Here is a 22,301-nt window from a genome sequence, read left to right on the forward strand (position 1 = left end):
ATCCAACCACTGCACTCCAGCCTGGGTGACACAGCAAAACTCTGTATCAAAAAAAAAGGAAAAAAAAGTCCTCGTATTTTACAAATGCAAACTGAAAAAAAAAATTTACAGATGAAAAGATCTCTGGGATTTGCTTCCACATAAATCCAGGCTATGGAGGCAGGGATGGGGTCGGGTAGGGAAGAATCACATTTGACCGTGAATTAATTGTGGAACTGGTGTGATAAGTACGTGGGGTCTCATTACCCTGTTTTCTCTACTTTTGTTTATATTTATTTTTATTTATTTTTGAGACAGTCTCACTCTGTTGCCCAGGCTGGAGCACAGTGGCACGATCTTGGGCCCTGGAGATTTGCAACCTCTGCCTCCTGGGTTTCAGTGATTCTCATGCCTCAGCCTCCCAAATAGCTGGGATTACAGGCACCAAACCACCATGCCCAGCTTTTTTTGTTTTGTTTTTCAGACCGAATTTCCCTCTTGCCACCCAGGCTGGAGTGCAATGGTGCGGTCTTGGCTCACTGCAACCTCAGCCTTCCAGGTTCAAGCTATTCCCCTGCCTTAGCGTCCCATGTAGCTGAGATTATGGGCAGCTGCCACCACGCCTGGCTAATTTTTGTATTTTTAGTAGAGATGGGGTTTCACCACATTGGCCAGGCTGGCCTCAAACTCCTGACCTCAGGTGATCCGCCTGCCTTGGCCTCCCAAAGTGCTGGGATTACAGGAGTGAGCCACCATGCCCGGCCTATATTTTTTTATTATTTTTTTACAGAATAATAATAAAATGTTTTATTATTTTCTCCCTCTATTGCCCAGGCTGGAGTGCAAGGGCAGGATCGTAGCTCACTGCAGCCTCGAACACTTGGGTTCAGGTAGATCCTCTTCCCTCAGCCTCTCAAAGCTCAGGGTACTTTTCTATGTATTTTTAATGTCCATAATGCAAAGTGCAACACTGTAACTGCTAAGCATAGCCCGCCCCCCTCCCGAATGCTTGAATTTTGTTTTTTTGTTTTGTTTTGTTTTGTTTTTTTGAGACGGAGTCTCGCTCTGTCGCCCAGGCTGGAGTGCAGTGGCGCGATCTCGGCTCACTGCAAGCTCCGCCTCCTGGGTTTACGCCATTCTCCTGCCTCAGCCTCCTGAGTAGCTGGGACTACAGGCGCCCGCCACCGCGCCCGGCTAATTTTTTGTATTTTTAGTAGAGACGGGGTTTCACCGTGGTCTCGATCTCCTGACCTTGTGATCCGCCCGCCTCGGCCTCCCAAAGTGCTGGGATTACAGGCGTGAGCCACGCGCCCGGCCTGAATGCTTGAATTTTGAAAACTATTGACCCCATTTCTCCCTCCGGCTACATCCGTCCCCCAACTCCCTGCTCCGCTTAGTGTAGTAATCATTACACTATCGAGGAGATAGTGTAATTCCTCGAAAGACTTGTCTATGTCTGATATTTCCTCCTATTCTTTCTGGATCCACTCCAGCCTGGCTTTTGGCTCCCACAGTACCAGAAATGCCCTGATTTAAGGCCACCAGTGACATCCACAGCACCGAATCCAATAGCCATCTCTCAGTCTGACTGGTAATTAACCTACATGCTAATGCTGCCTACATTTTTATTTCAACCTCTTGACCCTGATGTCGAGGGACATAACAAACACCAGGTATAATATATCCAAAATCAAGTCCCGATCCCTCCCCAAGCCTGTTCCTTTCCCTACACTTCCCATCTCAGGTGACAGGTCTCCATCTTCCTGCTTTGGGCCATCAGCTCGGAGTTTCTGGAAACTGCTCTCTGTCACATCCCACCTAGCTAGAATCTGACTTTGTCTCACCCCTCGGCCAGGCCTGCCATCAGCTTTCATCTGGATTACTCCAGCTCTCCTAACTGCTCTCCAGTTTCCGTCCAGGGTGCACTCCTCAGGAGTCACAGTCATCCTTATTTTCCTTCCTCTTCTAAAAACTCGCCATGGTTCACCTCCCTCCTTTTAGATGTCAGGCCTTTTATGATCTAGTCTCCTCAATCACCTCCACTTTTTTTTTTTTTTTTGGACAGAATCTCACTCTGTTGCCCAGGCTGGAGTGTAGTGGTGTGATCTTGGCTCACTGCAACCTCTGCCTCCTGGGTTCAAGCACACCACCATGCCTGGCTAATTTTCACCTCTACTTTCTGATCTCATCTCTTCCACCTTCCCTCAACCACGGGCCTCCTCGTAGGTCCTCTCACATGCCAGGTACCGTCCTGCCACAGGGCCTTTGCACTGGCTGTGTCCTCTGCCTGGACACAGGCTCCATCCCTCCCCTCCTTTGAGGCTTTGCTCAAACACCACCTTCTCAGTGAGGGCTTCCCTGATTACCCCATAGAAAACTGTAACACACTCACCCTCACACTTGCATGCCACCTTTCCTGTGTTTTTTGTTTTTTTTGAGACAGAGTCTTGCTTTGTTGCCCAGGCTGGAGTGCAGTGGCGTGATCCTGCTCACTGCAACCTCCGCCTCCTAAGTTCAAGTAATTCTCCTGCCTCAGCCTCTGGAGTAGCTGGTATTACAGGTGCACCATGCCTGGCTAATTTCTGTATTTTTAGTAGAGACGGGGTTTCACCATGTTAGCCAGGATGGTCTTGATCTCCTGACCTTGTGATTCACCCGCCTCGGCCTCCCAAAGTGCTGGGATTACAGGCATGAGCCGCCAGGCCTTTTTTGTTTTTTTTTTTTAAATAACTGTCTACTGCCACAAGAATGGAGCTCTTTTGAGGATGGTTGCTTGTGTCTTCTTCACAAAAGAACACTGCCTAGAATATAGGATATGATCAGGAGAATCTGCTGAAGGGAAACATGGCTTACCTCTTGGGGTCAGGACAAAAACACAAGGGGCCTGTGAAATACAGATGTGTACACGCCGTCGTCGTGCAGAGAGGGAGGGTGTCCCAGACGCAGAGCAAAGACCACAAAGATTTAATTTAAAATCACAGTGTCTCAGCTGGAATGCCCCATCCATAGGGGGCACCCTTGCAAATTAAAAGTTCCTCAAGGGGCCCCTCCGGGCCCAGCAGCAAGGGGTGAACAGGGCCCAGCTGGGGGTCTGGCTGGCCTCTGGCCCCTTCATGTGATTCTGGAGAGGAGGACCAGCTCTCAGGTGCTAGCTGGGACAGGTTCTGCTGCTGGCGTTGCTTCTACAGGCTCCTTCTGCACCAGTGTGGGCTCATCCTCACCATCCTGGGGAGGGTGGACCAGAACCTTGTCTAAGATGCCGAACTCCTGGGCCTCCATGGGGCTCATGTAGCGGTCCCTCTCCATGGCAGACTCTGGTGGGGAAGCAGGCGGTGATACACATTAGGGTAATAGCAGAGACCCGGGGCCAGGTCTGGTTCGTGTTTTGGCCTGAATGTTTGTGCCCATCACCCCAAGTTCGTATGTTGAAGCTCCAACCCCCAGTGGGATGGGATTTGGAGACGGGGTCCTTGGGAGGTCTTTAGGGAGAGATGGGGTCAGGGCCCCCTGATGGGATTAGTGGCCTTGTAAGAGGAGACACGAGTGCACTTGCTCTCTCTCCACCATGTGAAGACACAGGGAGAAGGCGGCTGTCTGCAAGCCAGGAAGAGAGCCCTCACCGAGAACCACATCAGCCAGCACCCTGACCTTGGACTTCTCAGCCCCCAGAACTGTAAGAAATCAATCTCTGTGGAAGTCTGTGGTGTTTTGTTAAGCAGCTCAAGCTGACTGAGATATGTCCTCATTCTGCACTGCCTCAGTTTCCCCTAGGTATCAGTAAAATACCAATTTCAATTTTGTTTTTTAAAAAATTGTTTCTGGGCCAGGCACGGCAGCTCACACTTGTAATCCCAGCACTTTGGGAGGCATGGCCAACATGGTGAAACTCTGTCTCTACTTAAAATACAAAAATGAGCCAGGTGTGGTGGCAAACACCTGTAATCCCAGCTGCTAGGGAGGCTGAGGTACGAGAATCACTTCAACCTGGGAGGTGGAGGTTGCAGTGAGCTGAGACTGCACCACTACCCTCCAGCCTGGGTAACAAAGTGAGACTCCATCTCAAAAAAAAAAAAAAAAAAAAAAAAAAATTGTTATTGATGTATTATATACACCCAGGAAAGGACATGATTTGTAAATGTCTGGTGGGATGGATTTTTGGACTGAACATACCCTACAGGACCAGCACCCAGACCAAGAGATGGAATATTGCCAGCACCCCTGAAACCCTACTTGGGCCCACAACGGTCACGAATCCTTGCCACCCCCTCCCCATGCCCCAAAGCAACCACTCCTTTAACAGCATAAATTAGCTCTGCTTTTTTTTTTTTTTTTTTTTTTTTTTGAGACGGAGTCTCACTCTGTCACCCAGGCTGGAGTGCAGTGGCCGGATCTCAGCTCACTGCAAGCTCCGCCTCCCGGGTTCACGCCATTCTCCGGCCTCAGCCTCCCGAGTAGCTGGGACTACAGGCGCCCGCCACCTCGCCCGGCTAGTTTTTCGTATTTTTTTAGTAGAGACGGGGTTTCACCGTGTTAGCCAGGATGGTCTCGATCTCCCGACCTCGTGATCCACCCGTCTCGGCCTCCCAAAGTGCTGGGATTACAGGCTTGAGCCACCGTGCCCGGCCAGCTCTGCTTGTTTTTACGGTTTAAATAAATGGAATCACAGAGTGTTTATTCTTCTTTCATGCAACATTGTATTTGCAAGATTCATATGTGATGCTGTGGTACATTCACTTTTTTTTTTTTTTGAGACAGGGTCTTGCTCTGTCGCCCAGGCTGGAGTGCAGTGGTGTGATCTTGGCTCACTGCAACCTCCGCCTCTCAGGTTCAGGCGATTCTCATGCCTCAGACTCCTGAGTAGTTGGGATTACAGGTGCGCGCCACCATGCCCGTCTAATTTTTGTATTTTTAGTAGAGACACGGTTTCACCATGTTGGTCAGGCTGGTCTCGAACTCCTGACCTCATGATCCACCCGCCTCGGCCTCCAAAAGTGCTGATATTACAGGCATGAGCCCGCGCCCCGCAAAATTTTTTTTTTCTTTTTTTTTTTTTTTTGAGACACTCCGGAGTCTCGCTCTCTCGCTGAGGTTGGAGTGCAGTGGCGTGATCTCTGCTCACTGCAAGCTCCGCCTCCCGGGTTCACACCATTCTCCTGCCTCAGCCTCCCGAGTAGCTCGGACTACAGGTGCCCGCCACCACGCCCGGCTAATTTTTTGTATTTTCAGTAGAGAAGGGGTTTCACCATGTTAGCCAGGATGGTCTCAATCTCCTGACCTGGTGATCCACCCGCCTCAGCCTCCCAAAGTGCTGGGATTACAGGCGTGAGGCACTGTGCCCGGCCTATTTTTTTAATGAGATGGGGTTTCACTATATTGCCCAGGCTGGTCTTGAACTCCTGAACTGAAGTGATCCTCCCACTTCAGCCTCCCAAAGTGCTGGGATTGCAGGTGTGAGCCACCACACCTGGCTTCATTTTTTGATTTTCATAAAATTATGGCTGGGCGTGGTGACTCACACTTGTAATCCCAGAACTTTGGGAGGCTGAGGCAGTTGGATCACTTGAGCTCACGAGTTTGAGACCAGCCTGGGCAACATGGTGAAACCCCGTCTTTACAAAAAATACAAAAAATTAGCCAGGCATGGTGGTGCATACCTGTAGTCTCAGTTACTGAGGAGGCTGAGTCAGGAGAATTGCTTGAGCCCAGGTGGCAGAGGTTGCAATGAGCTGAGATCATGCCACTGCATTCCAGCCTGAGCGACAGAGCCACACCTTGTCTCAAAAAAAAATAATAATAATAATAATTAGCTCACTGTAACCTCAAACTCTCATATTCCACAGATCCTCCTGCCTCAGCCTCCTGAGTAGCTGGGGACTAAAGGCATGAGCCACTATGCCTGGCTAATTTAAAAAAATTTTTTTTTTTTTTTTTTTTGAGACGAAGTCTCGCTCTTGTCCCCCAGGCTGGGGTGCGATGGGGCAATCTTGACTCGCTGCAACCTCCGCCTCCCGAGCTCAAGCAATTTTCCTACCTCAGCCCCCCCGAGTAGCTGGGATTACAGGCGCCTGCCACCAGACCAGGCTAATTTTTATACTTTTAGTTGAGATGGGGTTTCACCATGTTGGCCAGGCTGGTCTAGAACTCCTGATCTCAGGTGATCCAACCCACCTCGGCCTCCCAAAGTGCTGGGATTACAGGCGTGAGCCACTGTGCCCAATTTTTAAATTTTCTACGGAAATGGGGTCTCCCTATGTTGCCCAGGCTGGACTTGAACTCCTGGGCTCAAGTGATCCTCCTACCTTGGCTTCCCAAAGTGCTAGGATTACAAATGTGTACCACCGTACCTGGCTAAGCTGATTTTTTTCTTTTATTTTTTGAGACAGTCTTGCTCCGTCACCCAGGCTGGAATGCAGTGGTGTGAACTCAGCTCACTGAAACCTCCACCTCCCGGGTTCGAGTGATTCTCGTGCCTCAGCCTCCAGAGCAGTGGGGATTACAGGTCCCCACCACCATGGTCAGCTAATTTTTATATTTGTAGTACAGATGGGGTTTCGCTATGTTGCCCAGGCTGGTGTTGAACTCTTGGCCTCAAGTGATCCACCTGCCTTGGCATCCTAAAGTTCTGGGATTACAGGCGTGAGCCACCACGCCTAAGGATATTTTTAAAGGGCTTAGAACAGTGTCTCTTGGCTGCAGGCAATTCTGCCCACCAGGGAACACTTGGTGATGTCTGGAGACATTTCTGGTTGTCACAGTTGGAGGAGGGTACTGGCGTGGAGTGGCTGGAGGCCAGGGACGCTGCCACACATCCTGCAGTGCCTGGGATGGTCCCATCCCAGAGAATGATCCAGCCCTGAAAGTCCACAGGGCCCAGGTGGAGAAGCCCTGGCTTAGAATAACACCTAGTCCGCCTGTGCACGGACCAGGATGAAATAAAGGAGGGTGCTCACCGATCACCTGCAGGCTCTGTTTGGTGTGCTTGGCATAGATGTTATAGAGCTGCTTCTTCAGCTTCATGATCTCCTCTGCCTGGATGGCAATGTCTGTGGCTTGGCCCTGAGGGACGTCCAAGGGGAGCGAGGGGGTAAAGGTTGGCATCAGTGTCAGCCCCTCACAGGGAGGTCGGAGGTGGTACTCAGGAGCCCTCCCTGGGCTTTGGGCTTTTGGTTTGAGGTTGGTGGGTTGGGGTTGTGTAAATCCCCTGATATCCTGCTTCAATCTTGCCACCCACCACCAGGAAAGCTTTCTGACTGGATTAAGTATGTTTTCTTATTTTCTGCATCTGAAGCCTTGCAGACTGGGAGGAACAGTGTCTCTCTGTCTTGCATTAGCTAAACCTTTTTTTTTTTTTTTTAAGAGATGAGGTCTTGCTAGGTTGCCCAGACTGGTCTCAAACTCCTGGCCTCAAGTGATCCTCCCATCTCGGCCTCCCAAAGTGCTGCGATTAAAGACATGAGCCGTCATGCCCAATTGTAATCCTGCTTTTTTTTTTTTTTTTTTGAGACAGGGTCTTGCTCTGTTCCTAGGGCTGGACTGCAGCGGTGCAAGATAGCTCATCGTAGCCCTGACCTCTCAGGCTGAATCCTCCCACCTCAGCCTCCTGAGTAGCTGGGACCAGAGGCAAGCATAACCACGCCTGAGTCATTTGAAAATTTTTGGTAGAGATGGGGTCTCACCACTGCCCAGGCTGGTCTTAAATTCTTGGCCTCAAGTGATCCTCCTGCCTTGGCCTCCCAAAGTGCTGGGATTACAGATGTGAGCCACTGCGCCCGGCGGAAGCTAATTCTTAACAGATAGCAAACAACTCCCGAGTGTACTTTCTTTTCTTTTCTTTATTGTTTTGAGACAGAGTCTTGCTCTGCCATCCAGGCTGGAGTGCAGTGGCGCCATCTCCGTTCACTGCAACTTCCACCTCCTGGGTTCAAGCGATTCTCCCGCCTCAGCCTCCCGAATTAGCTGGGATTACAGGTGCGCACCACCACGCCCAGCTAATTTTTGTATTTTTAGTAGAGACGGGATTTCACCATGTTGGCCAGGCTGGTCTCAATCTCCTGACCTCAAATGATCCACCTGCTCTGGCTTCTGCTTTGGATTCCCAAATCACGCTGAGATTTACAGGCGTGAGCCACCATGCTGGGCCTTTTTTTTTTTTTTTTTAAATAGAGACGAGGTCTCATTATGTTCCCCTGGCTGGCCTTGAACTCCTGAGCTCACATGATCCTCCCACTTCTGTCTCCCAAAGTGCTAGGATTACAGGCCTAAGCCACCACACCCAGCCCAGCCTGCACATTTTTTTTTTTTTTTTTTTTTTTGAGACGGTGTCTCGCTCTGTCACCCAGGCTGGAGTGCAGTGGCCGGATCTCAGCTCACTGCAAGCTCCGCCTCCCGGGTTTACGCCATTCTCCTGCCTCAGCCTCCCGAGTAGCTGGGACTACAGGTGCCTGCCACCTCGCCCGGCTAAGTTTTTGTATTTTTAGTAGAGACGGGGTTTCACTGTGTTAGCCAGGATGGTCTTGATCTCCTGACCTCGTGATCCGCCCGTCTCGGCCTCCCAAAGTGCTGGGATTACAGGCCTAAGCCACCACACCCAGCCCAGCCTGCACATTTTAAGACATCCACTCCCACACCTGACTTCCGCCCAGTCAGTCCTTCTGTCTAGACCTTGTCCTGAATCCTGACAGCAGCTTGTGTGTCTGGCACTCACCCGGGCGCCTCCTGAGGGCTGGTGGATCATGATACGGGAGTTGGGGAGTGAGTGGCGCATGCCCGGGCTGCCGGCGGCGAGAAGCAGGGAGCCCATGCTGGCGGCCTGGCCCACGCACCAGGTGCAGATAGGGTTGAGGATGTACTGCATCGTGTCGTAGATGGCCAAACCCGCGGTCACCACACCACCTGTGAGTGGGGGAGCAAGTGAGGGGCTGGACCAGCTCCCCCAACCCTTTTCCTATTTCATCTCCTAACCCTGGGGAGAGTGGAACAGATGCAGCCCCCTTCCTTTTTTAAAAATTAAGACCGCCGGGCACGGTGGCTCCTGCCTATAATCCCAGCACTTTGGGAGGCTGAGGCAGGTGGATCACGAGGTCAGGAGATCCAGACCATCCGGGCTAACACGGTGAAACCCCGTCTCTACTAAAAATACAAAAAATTAGCCGGGCGTGGTTGCGGGTGCCTGTAGTCCCAGCTACTCGGGAGGCTGAGGCAGGAGAATGGCGTGAATCCGGGAGGCGGAGCTTGCAGTGAGCCCAGATCGCGCCACTGCACTCCAGCCTGGGCGACAGAGTGAGACTCTTGTCTCAAAAAAAAAAAAAATAAAATTAAGACTGGGTTTCACTATGTTGCCTAGGCTGGTCTCGAACTCCTGGGCTCAAGCGATCCTCCCAAAGTGTTGGGATTACAGATGTGAGCCACCACGCCTAGCCAGAAGCAGCTATATATATATATATTTCGAGACAGGGTCTCACTCTGTCACCCAGGCTGGAGTGCAGTGGTGCAATCTCGGCTCACTGCAATCTCCGCCTCCCGGGTTCATGCAATTCTCCCGCCTTAGCCTCCCGAGTAGCTGGATTACAAGTACGCCACCACGCTCGGCTAATTTTTTTTTCTTTTTGAGACGGAGTCTGGCTGTGTTGCCCAGGCTGGAGTGCAGTGGCGCGATCTCGGCTCACTGCAAGCTCTGCCTCCCGGATTCATTCCATTCTCCTGCCTCAGCCTCCCAAGTAGCCGGGACTACAGGCACCCACCACCATGCCCGGCTAATTTTTTTGTATTTTTAGTAGAGACGGGGTTTCACCATGTCAACCAGGATGGTCTTGATCTCCTGACCTCGTGATCTGCCCGCCTCGGCCTCCCAAAGTGCTGGGATTACAGGCGTGAGCCACTGTGCCCGGCCAATTTTTGTATTTTTAGTAGAGATGGGATTTCACCATGTTGGCCAGGCTGCTCTCAAACTCCTAACCTCAAGTGATCAGCCCGCTTCGGCCTCCCAAAGTGCTGGAATTACAAGCGTGAGCCACCGTACCCGGCCTAGAAGCAGCTCTTTAAAGAAGGGTTCACCAACACAAATGCTTCCAGGGGTTGGCAGGTGACAAAAACAGGTGACACGGGCCAGGTGCAGGCAAAAGGGAGAGTGCTTGCTTTACAGTGTACTGACTTGCCACATGTGCCAGTGGACCCACGGGACCAGATCTACTAAATTTCCAAGAGAAACTAGAAATCAGGCCAGGCGTAGTGGCTCATGCCTGTAATCCCAGCACTTTGGGAGGCCGAGGTGGGTGGATCACTTGAGCTCAGGAATTCGAGACCAGCCTGACCAACATGGTGAAACCTCATCTCTACTAAATACAAAAAATTTGATGGGCATGGTGACACATGCCTGTAATTCCCAGCTACTTGGGAGGCTGAAGCTGGAGAATCGCTTGAACCCAGGAGGCAGAGGTTGCAGTGAGCTGAGACTGCGACACTGCACTCCAGCCTCGGTGACAGAGCGAGACTCCATCTCAAAAAAAAAAAAAAAAAAGCCTCAATTGTAAGTGGTCAATCCAAACTGACCACTTTTTTGGGGGAGGCGAAAAATCTACCAATTATTATTATTATATTTGAGACGGGCTCACTACAGCCCCCGACCTCCTGGGCTCAAGTGATCCTTCTCACTCAGCCTCCCGAGTTGCTGGGACTACAGGCATGCGCCACATCTTTGTACTTTTTTTGTAGAGATGGGGTCTCACTATGTTACTCAGGCTGGTCTTGAACTCCTGAGCTCAAGCAATTCGCCCACCTCAGCCTCCCAAAGTGTTGGGATTACAGGTGAGAGCTATCGTGCCCGGGCTAAAATCTACATTTTTTTTTTTTTTTGAGACGAGTCTTGCTCTGCCGCCCAGGCTGGAGTGCAGTGGCCGGATCTCAGCTCACTGCAAGCTCCGCCTCCCGGGTTCACGCCATTCTCCTGCCTCAGCCTCCCAAGTAGCTGGGACTACAGGCACCCGCCACCATACCCGGCTAGTTTTTTGTATTTTTTAGTAGAGACGGGGTTTCACCGTGTTAGCCAGGATGGTCTCGATCTCCTGACCTCGTGATCCGCCCGTCTCGGCCTCCCAAAGTGCTGGGATTACAGGCTTGAGCCACCGCGCCCGGCCTTTTTTTTTTTAAATCTACAATTTTTAAATGTTAGCCGGGTCAGGTTGGCAGAACAGTATGTGCAGGATCAAAGAGGCCACATCCTGACTTGTGAACCGAGGCTCAAAAGCCAGCAACAGGCACCTTTTGGCGGTTTCAAGCCACTTCTGGAACTCTGACGCTCTGCACCCTTTCCCAGAGAGAGAACATCCCTGACCCGGGATTCTGGTCCCCTGAGTCACCCGTGCGCCCTGACGAGCGCCCCTGGCACCTAGGAAAGCCCCTGCTTGCTCACCAGGGCTGTTGATGTACATGTGGATGGGCTTCTTGTTGCTCTCGGACTGCAGGAAGAGGAGCTGTGCGATAACAAGGCTGGCAACGCTGTCATCGATCTGCAGGTGGAGAGGGCAGGGGTGTTCCCAGATTCGGGGTAGGGAGAGAGTTTTAAGGCTGCTGGGGATGGGTCAGAGAACCAGGAAGGGGGACCAGGGCCCAAATAAAAGGGGTGGGGAAGAATTTAGGACCCAGAAGCGGATGGGGAGAGAGTAGTGGCTAGGACCCAGGCGGGGCTCAGGACACAGGAAAGGAAAGGGTCAGAACACCTGCGAAGAGTCTTGCGCCTAGGATTGAGGAGAGCGGTGCCAGGTGTCAGGAAGGCAGTGGGAGCTCAAGAGGCGAGGAGCAGAGGGGAAGAGGTGAGGAGCGGGTGGGGAGACCGGGAGCCAAGAGGGGAGTCAGAAGGAGAGGGAAGGGGGTTGGAAGGGGAGCGGAGCCTGGGGAAAGAAAGTCTGGGGCCAGGGAAGGAGGGGCGCAGGGGGTCTGGGCAGGCGCTTCGGAGAGTCCTGGGGAGGGTCCCGGCGCGCTCACCGGGCCCATGACGCACACGATGCGCTCCCGCAGCAGCCGCGAGTAGATGTCATAGGCGCGCTCGCCGCGACCCTGAGGGTAGAAAGATGTAGGTGAGGGGTCGCGGGCAGCCCCCCGATCCTCACCCAGCCCGGAGCCCCCGGGCCGTGTCCCCGCCCGGCCGCCGTACCGTCTGCTCCACCACGATGGGAATGAGCGGGAGAGCCCGGGCCGCCGTCGCGTGCAGGCTCCGCTGCAGGGCCAGGCCGTTTTGGGGTGTCCGCTGCGGCGGCCGCTGCGCTGGAAAGTGAGCGGCGAGGCGAGGCCCCAGCGCGGGGTACCTGCATGCCGCCACCCGGGCCCCCCCCACTAATATTGCGGGCCACATCCCTCCACACGCCCCGGTCGGCTTCCGTCCGATGGCGGAACTACAACTTCCGGCGTGCTTTGCGCCTAGGAGCGCGCTCGCTAGGCCGCCCACTTCCGGGAGTGTGGGCGGGCGCCGTTAAGGGTGGGGCGGGGCTAGGATCGGAACCTGAAAGGGAGGAGCCAGTGAAGTAAATAGAGTGGGCGGGGCTGGAGAAGCTTTAGAGTCTACAGTTCGAGTCCCCTTACCGACGAATTCGTCTTCGTTTTCTTTTTTCTCTTTTTTTGAGACGAAGTCTTGCTCTGTCACCCGGGCTGGAGTGCGGTGGCACGATCTTGGCTCACTGCAACCTCTGCCTTTTGGATTCAAGCCATTCTCCTGGCTCAGCTGCCCCAATAGCTGGGATTATAGGCACACACCACCACACCCGGCTAATTTTTGTGTTTTTAGTAGAGACGGGGTTTCACCATGTTGGCCAGGCTGGTCTTGAACTCCTGAGCTTGTGATCTTCCCACCTTGGCCTCCCAAAGTGCTGGGGTTACAGGCATGAGCCACTGCGCCTGGCCTCGTTTTCTACTGTTTCTGCTTTATTTTATTTATTTTTATTTTTTTTGAGAGAGAGTCTCACTCTGTGGCCCAGGCTGGAGTGCAGTGGCGCCATCCTAGCTCAATGCAGCCTCAAATTTCTGGGCCCAAGTGACCCTCCCTCCCACCTTGCTCTCCAGAGTAGCTGGGACTACAGCTGTGCACTACCACATCTGGCAAATATATATATATTAGAGATGGAGTGTTACTATGTCACCCAGGCTGGTCTCAAACTCCTGGCCTCAAGTGATCCTCCCACCTTGGCCTCCCAAAGTGCTGGGACTACAGGCGTAAGCCACCACACCCCACTTATTCCTTATTTTAAAAATAGCTGCAGGGTTGGGCACGGTGGCTCACGCCTGTAATCCTAGCACTTGGGGAGGCCGAGGCGGGAGGATCACGAGGTCATGAGATCAAAACCATCCTGGCTAACCCGGTGAAACCCCGTCTCTACTAAAAATACAAAAAATTATCCAGGCAAGGTGATGGGCACCTGTAGTCCCAGCTACTCAGGAGGCGGAGGCAGGAGAATGGTGTGAACCCCGGAGGTGGAGCTTGCAGTGAGCCGAGATCGTGCCCCTGCACTCCAGCCTGGGCGGCAGAGCGAGACTCTGTCTCAAAAAAAAAGAAAAAAAAAAAAAACAGCTGCAGTGTTCCCACAGCTCATCTTGGAAGAGGGGTCCCAGAGAGGACTTAGCCTGGATCTTGGCCTTGAAGAGCTTCCAGCCTGCTGTGGCCGACCTCCTCATTCATTTTTTGGCCACCTGTGGAGTAGAGCGAGGGACCCCAGTCTGTGGGAGCCCAGAGAAGGGTGTTGCGGATTCTGCCTGGAGATCAGACTGGAAAGCTTTCCTAGGAGAAGCGGGTATTGGAATTGGGCTTTGAAGGATAAGTAGGAGTTTGTTAGCTGGGGAAAGGCATTTCCAGCAGAGGAAAAAGAATGGGCAAAAGGGTGGAAGTAGGAAGATTCCTGGTAATGTTGGGACTTCTGGTTTTTTGCCACACCTTCTCAAGGCAGATTTTTTTGCATCATTCAGTTCAATGTCACTATCTAAGATAGTGTCACGACTTCACTCCTCCACTCCTCCGGACGCTGCCCTGCACCTCCTGCCTGCCCAGCCTCTGATGTGGGGTGGCGGGGTCCTCTTAGATGCCCTCCCTGTCTCCCTTTGTTTAATCAGCTTCATTTCTCCACATGGCAACTGCTTTTCACGTTCTTCATTGTTAACAGCTCCCTAACGGGTACTCCAGTTTCGCCCATGTCACTGTGACACACTGTCTCTTCTTCACTCTTCACTCTAAGAGATCCCCGAGAAAGCCAGTGTCACTACTTCATCCCCAAAGTCTAGAATGGTGCCTGACACACAGTAGGTGCTTATTAAATACACATTGAACCAAGAGATGAAGAGGTGATAAAGGAGATAGGTAAAAGGCAGAGGGCTTTGGAGGCATCTGCAGAGTTGGGATAATGATAACCTACCTCCTAGGTTTGTGCAGAAGGTCCTCAGAAAGGGTCCAAAAATGTGTAAAAAGTACCCAGTCTGAATTATTTATTGATGTCTTAGATCAGGGACCATGGGAGTCTCAAGTCCTCCCACATGGGGGTCTATTTGAAGTGGGTTTTTTTTTTTGTTTGTTTGTTTTTTCCCCGGGCAGTCCTTCCAATCACAGCAGGTTCAGGCGAGGTGTTGTAATGGCTCACGCCTGTAATCCCAGCACTTTGGGGTCCCAAGGCGGGTGGATCACCTAAGGACAGGAGTTCGAGACCAGCCTGACCAACACAGTGAAACTCCATCTCTATTAAAAATACAAAATAATCTGGACATGGTGGCGCATGCCTGTAATCCCAGCTACTTGGGAGGGTGAGTCAGGAGAATCACTTGAACCCAGGGGGCAGAGGATGCAGCGAGCCGAGATCGCGCCACTGCACTCCAGCCTGGGGAATAAGAGCAAAACTCCGTCTCAAAAACAAAACAAAACAAACAAACAAACAAACAAAAAAGAATCACAGCAGACTCCTGAAGTGGATTTTGATGTATAAGAAGGAGTTTACCAAGCAGTAAGTGGTAGACTCTTTTTTTTTTTTTGAGACGGAGTCTTGTCCAGGCTGGAGTGCAATGGTACAATCTCGGCTCATTCCTAGCTCCGACTCCCGGGTTCACACCATTCTCCTGCCTCAGCCCTCCCAAGTAACTGGGACTACAGGCGCCCGCCACCACGCCCGGCTAATTTTTTGTATTTTTAGTAGAGACAGGGTTTCACTGTGTTAGCCAGGATGGTCTCAATCTCCTGACCTCGTGATCCGCCCGCCTCGGCCTCCCAAAGTGCTGGGATTACAGGCGTGAGCCACCGCACCCGGCCTGCCCAGCTCATATTTGTATTTTTAGTGGAGATGGGATTTCACCATGTTGGCCAGGATGATCTTGATCTCTTGACCTCAGGATCTACCTGCCTCTGCCTCCCAAAGTGCTGGGATTACAGGCGTGAGCCACTGCACCCGGCCGGTAGACTCTTTTTCTGTTTTGAGTCAGGGTCTCGCTCTGTCACCGAAAAAAAAAAAAAAAAAAAAAAAAAAGTCTACCACTTACTGCTTGGTAAACTCCTTCTTATACATCAAAATCCACTTCAGGAGTCTGCTGTGATTCGTTTTTTTGTTTGTTTGTTTTGTTTTGTTTTGTTTTTGAGATGGACTTTTGCTCTTAATGCCCAGGCTGGAGTGCAGTGGCGTGATCTCGGCTTGCTGCATCCTCTGCCTCCTGGGTTCAAGTGATTCTCCTGACTCACCCTCCCAAGTAGCTGGGATTACAGCCGCTGTCCCAGTTTCTACTGTGAGTCAGGTGGGTGGCCCTGCCGGGCCGGTTCCCCCAGGGCCCCAGCTCCTGCCCCCGCCCTGGGGAGAAGGGCCAGGACAGCAGCTGCCATCATCCCTGCAGCCACTCCTCCACTCCTCCGGACGCTGCCCTGCACCCCCTGTCTGCCCAACCTCTGACGTGGGGTGGCGAGGTCCTCTTAGATGCCCTCCCTGTCTCCCTTTGTTTAATCAGCTTCATTTCTCTGCATTGCAACTGCTTTTCACATTCTTCATTGTTAATAGCTCCCTAACAGGTACTCCAGTTTCGCCCATGTCACTGTGACACACTGTCTCTTCTTCATTCTTCACTCTAAGAGATCCCCGAGAAAGCCAATTTTTTTTTTTTTTTTTTTAAGACGGGGGTCTCTCGCTCACGATCTTGGCTCACTGCAGCCTCCGCCTCTCGAGTTCAAGCGATTCTCAGGCCTTGGCCTCCCGAGTAGCACCCACCATCACGCCCAGCTAACTTTTGTGTTTTTAGTAGAGACAGGGTTTGACCATGTTGGCCAGACTGGTCTGCAACTCCTGACCTCAAGTGATCCCCCCGCCTTGGCCTCCCAAAGTCCTCGGATCACGGGTGTGAGCCACCGAGCTCAGCTGAGAAAGCTGAATTGAACCACGGTTTCCCATCCCCCCTGCCGACTCCCCATATCTCCTTCCCTACCCTGGTCCGATTTTCATGCCCCAAACACACCAAGCTCAGTCCAGCCACAAAGCCTTTGCTTTACTCTGCTTGGAGTCCCGGCTTCTTCCAACATGTAAATCTCAACTCAAAGCCGGGCACAGTGGCTCACGGCTGTAATCCCAGCACTTTGGGAAGCCAAGGCAGGCAGATAACCTGAGGTCAGGAGTTCGAGACCAACCTGACCAACAGGGTGAAACCCTGTCTCTACTAAAAACACAAAAATTAGCCAGGCATGGTGGCCCGTGCCTGTAGTCCCAGCTACTTGGGAGACCGAGGCAGGAGTATCGCTTGATCCCGGGAGGCAGAAGTTGCAGTGAGCCAAGATTACGCCATTGCACTCCAGCCTGGGCGACAAAGTGAGACTCCATCTCAAAAAAAAAAAAAAAGAAAAAAATCTCAGTTCAAATGTCATCCCCGAGAGAAGCCTTCCCTGAACACCTTTGCTAATATCCCAGGCACTCTAGAACATTTGCCTTGTTTAATTTTCATTTTGGTGTGACTGCCATCATAAACAATTGCATTAATTCATTTGTTTCTTTTTTTATTTGCAGAACATTCTGCTATCTTGTTTGGCTCTGGTGCATAGCTCACGGCTGCCTCAAACTTCTGGACTCAGGTAAATCCTCCCAACCTCAGCCTACCAAGTAGCTGGGACCACAGGCACACGCCAACAGGGCCTGCTAATGTTTTTAAAGTTTGTTTGTTTTTTTTTTTTTTTGCAGAGACAAGGTATCAATATGTTGCTCAGGCTGGTCTCAAATTCCTGAGCTCAAGCAATCCTCCTGCCTCGGCCTCCCAAAGTGCTAGGATTACAGGCGTGTGCTGCTGCACTCAGTCAATTAAAGCTTTTTGATTCGGGCTCACAAGGAGAAACGTATCTAATATAGTGTCTGAGTATACAAAAATACAAAAGTCTTATGAAATGAAGCTTATTATTTGAGCAATGTCCTTTGATATTTTCTATTCTATTTGATCCTATTCTATTGCATTTCACTTAAAGTAGGGTTTTTCAACCTTGGCACGATTGAAAATCTGAGTTGGAGAATACTTTGAGAGGACAAAAGGCCACCCAGGCCACTGTAGGGTGCTGAGCAGCATCCCTGGCCTTCACCCACTGGATAGCAGGAGCACCCCACCCCTACCCCCATCAATTAAAAAAAAATGCTCCCCTAACAATAAAAAGTGTCTCAGACATTTGCCAAGTATCCCCCAGGGGGCAGAGTCGCTCCCATCTGAGAATCACTATTTATTTATTTATTTACTTATTTATTTTTTTTGAGACGGTTTCTCGCTCTGTCATCCAGGCTAGGGTGCAGTGGTGTGATCTTGGCTCACTGCAACCTCCATCTCTCGTGTTCAAGCGATTCTCCTGCCTGACACTCCCAAGCAGTTGGGACTACAGGCACGCACCACCGTGCCTGGCTAATTTTTGTATTTTTATTAGAGATGGGGTTTCACCGTGTTGGACAGGCTGTTCTCAAACTCCTGACCTCAGGTGATCCACCTGCCTCAGCCTCCCAAAGTGCTGAGATTACAGGTGTGAGCCATCACAGCTGGCCTGAGAACCATGATTTATTTTATTTTATTTCATTTTATTTTATTTTATGAGACGGGGTTTCACTCTTGTTGCCCAGGCCGTTGTGCAATGGTATGATCTGAGCTCACTGCAGCCTCCGCCTTGCCGGTTCAAGCGATTCTCCTGCCTCAGCCTCCCAAGTAGCTGAGAATAGATGCACATGCCACCACGCCCAGCTAATTTTGTGTTTTTAGTAGAGACGGGGTTTCACCATGTTGGTCAGGCTGGTCTCGAAGTCCTGACCTCAGGTGATCCACCTGCCTCTGCCTCCCAAAGTGCTGGGAATACAGGTGTGAGCCACTGTACCTGGCCAAGAACCACGATTTAGATGAAAGTGGATAGTGATCTGAAATAGATGGAAAAAAAAAAGCAACTTTATTTATTGATTTTTATTTTGTAGAGGCAGAGCCTCACTATGCTGTCCAGGCTGGTCTCAAGCAACCCTCTTACCTCGGCCTCCCAAAGCGCTGGGATGTCAACACAGGGAAGGAGTTGAAGGTGAGTTTGTCTCCCTTGCTTTGTCACTCAGACTAGAGTACAGTGGCGTGAACATGGCTCACTGCAGCCTTGACCTCCGGGGTTCAAGCAATCCTCCCACCTTAGCTTGCTAAGTCGCTGAGACTACAGGTGCAAGCCAGCACGCCCAGCTAATTTTTGTTTTTGTTTTTGTAGAGACAGAATTTCTCTTATGTTGTTGTCCAAGCTGATATTGAACTCATGACCTCAAATGATCCCCATGCCTTGGCCTCTCGGTGCTGGGATTACAGGCGTGAGCTAGCACACCTGGACTCCATAAATATTTAATGTTTTTGTTCCTCTAAACCTTGCTCAGTAAGTTCTGAATGAATGAGTATTTTGGCTCTTGGCTGCAAATCAACCTGCCCTACTGGTTTTTGGTTATCACTCCATGATCAGAGAGAAGCTGTCATCGCTGTTACCTTCTCTGGAATGAATGCAAATGGGCCTATTGAAATGATAGAAATGGAAAATTAGGAAAAGAAAAGGAAACTCTCAGTGCTGAAGAGGCTGTGGATGAATGGATGCGTCAATAAATGGCTCATGGACTTTGCTACAGTTTCTCTGGGAATCAAGTTGACACCAAATTTCAAATTCACAGAACCCACTTCTAGTCATTTGTTTTTAGGAAATGATCAAAGGTGTGCACCTGTGCGCTAAGATTTGACCACAGAGTTGCTTATGGCAGAGTTGTTCATCACCTGTGTTTCAGTTAGTTAATGCTGTGTAACAAACCACTCCTAAACTTAGGAGTTTGAAACAACCACAGTTTATCATTTCTCATAATTTGAGAATCTGGACTGGGCTCAGCTAGGATTTCCTGGGACTGGAACATCCACAAGGAACATTCTCCACTCACATATCTGGAGCCCCAGTGAGTCCTCTCTCTCTCCACGTGGCTGCACGGTATGGTGGTCTTTGTTCCCCATATGGCAACCGACTTCAGAGAGAGTTAGCAAAAGCTACTTGTCTTCTTCTTCTTTTTTTTTTTTTTTTTGAGAGGGAGTCTGGCTCTGTCGCCCAGGCTGGAGTGCAGTGGCCAGATCTCAGCTCACTGCAAGCTCCACCTCCCGGGTTTACGCCATTCTCCTGCCTCAGCCTCCCAAGTAGCTGGGACTACAGGCGCCCGCCACCTCGCCCGGCTAGTTTTTTTTTTTTTGTATTTTTTAGTAGAGATGGGGTTTCACCGTGTTAGCCAGGATGGTCTTGATCTCCTGACCTCGTGATCCGCCCGTCTCGGCCTCCCAAAGTGCTGGGATTACAGGCTTGAGCCACCGTGCCCGGCTGCTACTTGTCTTCTTAAATGATCGGCTTGGAAGCCACATGGTAGCTCTTCCGCCGCATTCCATTGGTCAGAGCAAGTCACATGGCCCAACCCAAATTCAAGGGGAAGAGGAGATGAAATAGACTCGGGGGAGGAGTGGCAGGGGCATAACAGGATGGAAAGTGATGGCGAGTGTCTCTGGAGATAGTCTATCATACACATATTAGCAAAGAATTGCAAATAAATGCCTCGTAAGAGGGGACGACTTGAATGGCTTGAATTTTAAAATTAGTTTATTATTTAATTTTTGGAGACAGCATCTCACTCTGTCACCCAGGCTGGAGTGCAGTAGCCCAATCATGGCTCACTGCAGCCTTGACCTCCCAGGCTCAAGTGTTCCTCCTGCATCAGCCTCTTGAGTAGCTGGGACCACAGGTGCACGCCAATACACCCGGCTAATTTTTTTTGGGGGGGTAAGGGCAGGGTCTTGCTATGTTGTCCAGGCAGAACTCAAACTCCTGGTCTCAAACGATCCTCCTGCCTCGGCCTCTCAAAGTGCTGGGATTACAGGCATGAGCCACTGTGCCTGGCCAAATTTTAAACCAAATTATCAAGCATCCATAGTATGGAATATAACTCTTATTTATTTATTATTATTTTTGAGATGGAGTTTCGTTCTTTTTGCCCAGGCTGGAGTGCAATGGCGCAATCTCGGCTCACTGCAACCCCCGCCTCCCAGGTTCAAGCAATTCTCCTGCCTCAGCCTCCCGAGTAGCTGGAACTACAAGTGCCCACCATCATGCCCGGCTAATTTTTCGTATTTTTAGTAGAGACAGGGTTTCACCGTGTTGGCCAGGATGGTCTCGATCTCTTGACCTCATGATCCGCCCGCCTCGGCCTCCCAAAGTGCTGGGATTACAGGCGTGAGCCACCACGCCTGGCCCGTAACTCATATTTATGGAGTGCCTTCACTGGTTTAATTACATGGTTAGATATGACTGTGAGGGAGAGAAATACCAAAGACTTAGATAAGATAGACATGTCTTTCTCTCCCAGTCACAGTTGAGGTTGGCATCCAGAGTTGGTAGGGTGATTGTGTCACACAAAGTTTCTATTGGCTAGGATCTATTCACATGGCCACACCTGGCTGCAGAGGAGCTGGGAAATTTGTTTATTTATTCCATTGATATTTACTGAGCATTTACTATGTACACAGCATTGGGGTAGAGCTCCTGAGGTTTTTTTGTTTTTTTGTTTTTTTTTGAGACGGAGTCTCACTCTGTCGCCCAGGCTGGAGTGCAGTGGTCGGATCTCAGCTCACTGCAAGCTCTGCCTCCCGGGTTCATGCCATTCTCCTGCCTCAGCCTCCTGAGTAGCTGGGACTACAGGCGCCCGCCACCTCACCTGGCTAGTTTTTTGTATTTTTTAGTAGAGACGGGGTTTCACACCATGTTAGTCAGGATGGTCTCGATCTCCTGACCTTGTGATCCGCCCGTCTCGGCCTCCCAAAGTGCTGGGATTACAGGCTTGAGCCACTGCGCCCGGCCTAGCTCCTGATGTTTTTATTCCTATAAAACAAAGCAAGCAAATGCAAGGAAAAACAGACAACAATCCCTGCTTTCACGGAGTTTTCCTTTTTCTCTCCTTCCTTCCTTCCTTCCTTCCTTCTTCCTTTTCTCTTCTTTTATTTTATTTTATGTCTTTGTTTTGAGACGGAGTCTTGCTCTGTCGCCCAGGCTGGAGTGCAATGGCACGATCTCGGCTCAGTGCAACCTCCGCCTCCCGAGTTCAAGCGATTCTCCTGCCTCAGCCTCCCAAGTACCTGGGATTACAGGCGTGTGCCACCATGCCCAGCTAATTTTTGTATGTTTAGTAGAGACAAGATTTCACCATGTTGGCCAAGATGATCTCGATCTCTTGACCTTGTGATCCACCCGCCTCGGCTTCCCAAAATGCTGGGAATATGGGCGTGAGCCACTGCCTGGCCCCTTCCCTCCCCGCCCCTCCCCTCCCCTCCCTTTCCCTCCCCTCTCCTTCCTTTCCCTTCTTTCCTTTTTCTTTTGACACAGGGCAGGGTCTTACTTTGTCGCCTAGGCTGGAGTGCGGTAGTGCAATCATGGCTCATTGCAGCCTCAACCTCCTGGGCTCAAGCGATCCTCCTGCCTTAGCCTCTGGAGTAGCTGGGACCACAGGCATGCGCCACCACAGTGGGCTACTTTTTGTATTTTTGGTAGAAACGAGGTCTTGCTATGTTGCCTGAGCTGGTCTTGAACTCCTGGGATCAAGTGTTTGTTCCACCTCAGTTTCCCAAAGTATTGGGATTACAGGCATGAGCCACCACGCCCGGGCCCAGATCCCCTTTCAAGGAGGGAGTTGCTGACCAGCCAAGGGATGTATTGTGAGCAGAAACCTCCGGCTTCCATGGTTAGGGTCACCTTCAGGTGCAGAGAGCCACTTCCCTCAAAGCCCCATCTGTCCCAGGGCAGCCCACAGCCAGTGACTGGGCAAGGCAGAAGAATA

At 51.1% G+C, this 22,301-nt stretch overlaps 3 protein-coding genes across 3 annotated transcripts in view; 1 reads left to right on the forward strand and 2 right to left on the reverse strand.

The window, feature by feature from the left end:
• Positions 1 to 22,301, reverse strand: part of TRIP10 (thyroid hormone receptor interactor 10) — a 550,254-nt gene that overhangs the window by 369,753 nt on the left and 158,200 nt on the right. The gene's annotated exons all lie outside the window — the stretch shown is intronic.
• On the reverse strand, positions 2,927 to 12,442 carry CLPP (caseinolytic mitochondrial matrix peptidase proteolytic subunit). Its single transcript, XM_050770708.1, has 6 exons — positions 12,128 to 12,442; positions 11,959 to 12,030; positions 11,387 to 11,483; positions 8,684 to 8,871; positions 6,930 to 7,035; positions 2,927 to 3,293 (listed from the first exon to the last, which is right to left on the reverse strand). The coding sequence occupies exons 1-6, from the start codon at positions 12,323 to 12,325 to the stop codon at positions 3,121 to 3,123; spliced, it is 834 nt and encodes a 277-aa protein (XP_050626665.1). The 5' UTR covers positions 12,326 to 12,442; the 3' UTR covers positions 2,927 to 3,120.
• The window catches only part of ACER1 (alkaline ceramidase 1), a 48,059-nt gene continuing 37,281 nt past the window's right edge, over positions 11,524 to 22,301 (forward strand). Inside the window, exons 1-3 of the mRNA XM_050770757.1 lie at positions 11,524 to 11,786; positions 16,977 to 17,041; positions 18,402 to 18,499. The gene's annotated coding sequence lies outside the window, so the exon portion shown is untranslated. The remainder of the gene's footprint in view (positions 11,787 to 16,976; positions 17,042 to 18,401; positions 18,500 to 22,301) is intronic.

Source organism: Macaca thibetana, chromosome 19 (genome assembly GCF_024542745.1).
Source record: "Macaca thibetana thibetana isolate TM-01 chromosome 19, ASM2454274v1, whole genome shotgun sequence".
Taxonomy (NCBI): domain Eukaryota; kingdom Metazoa; phylum Chordata; class Mammalia; order Primates; family Cercopithecidae; genus Macaca; species Macaca thibetana.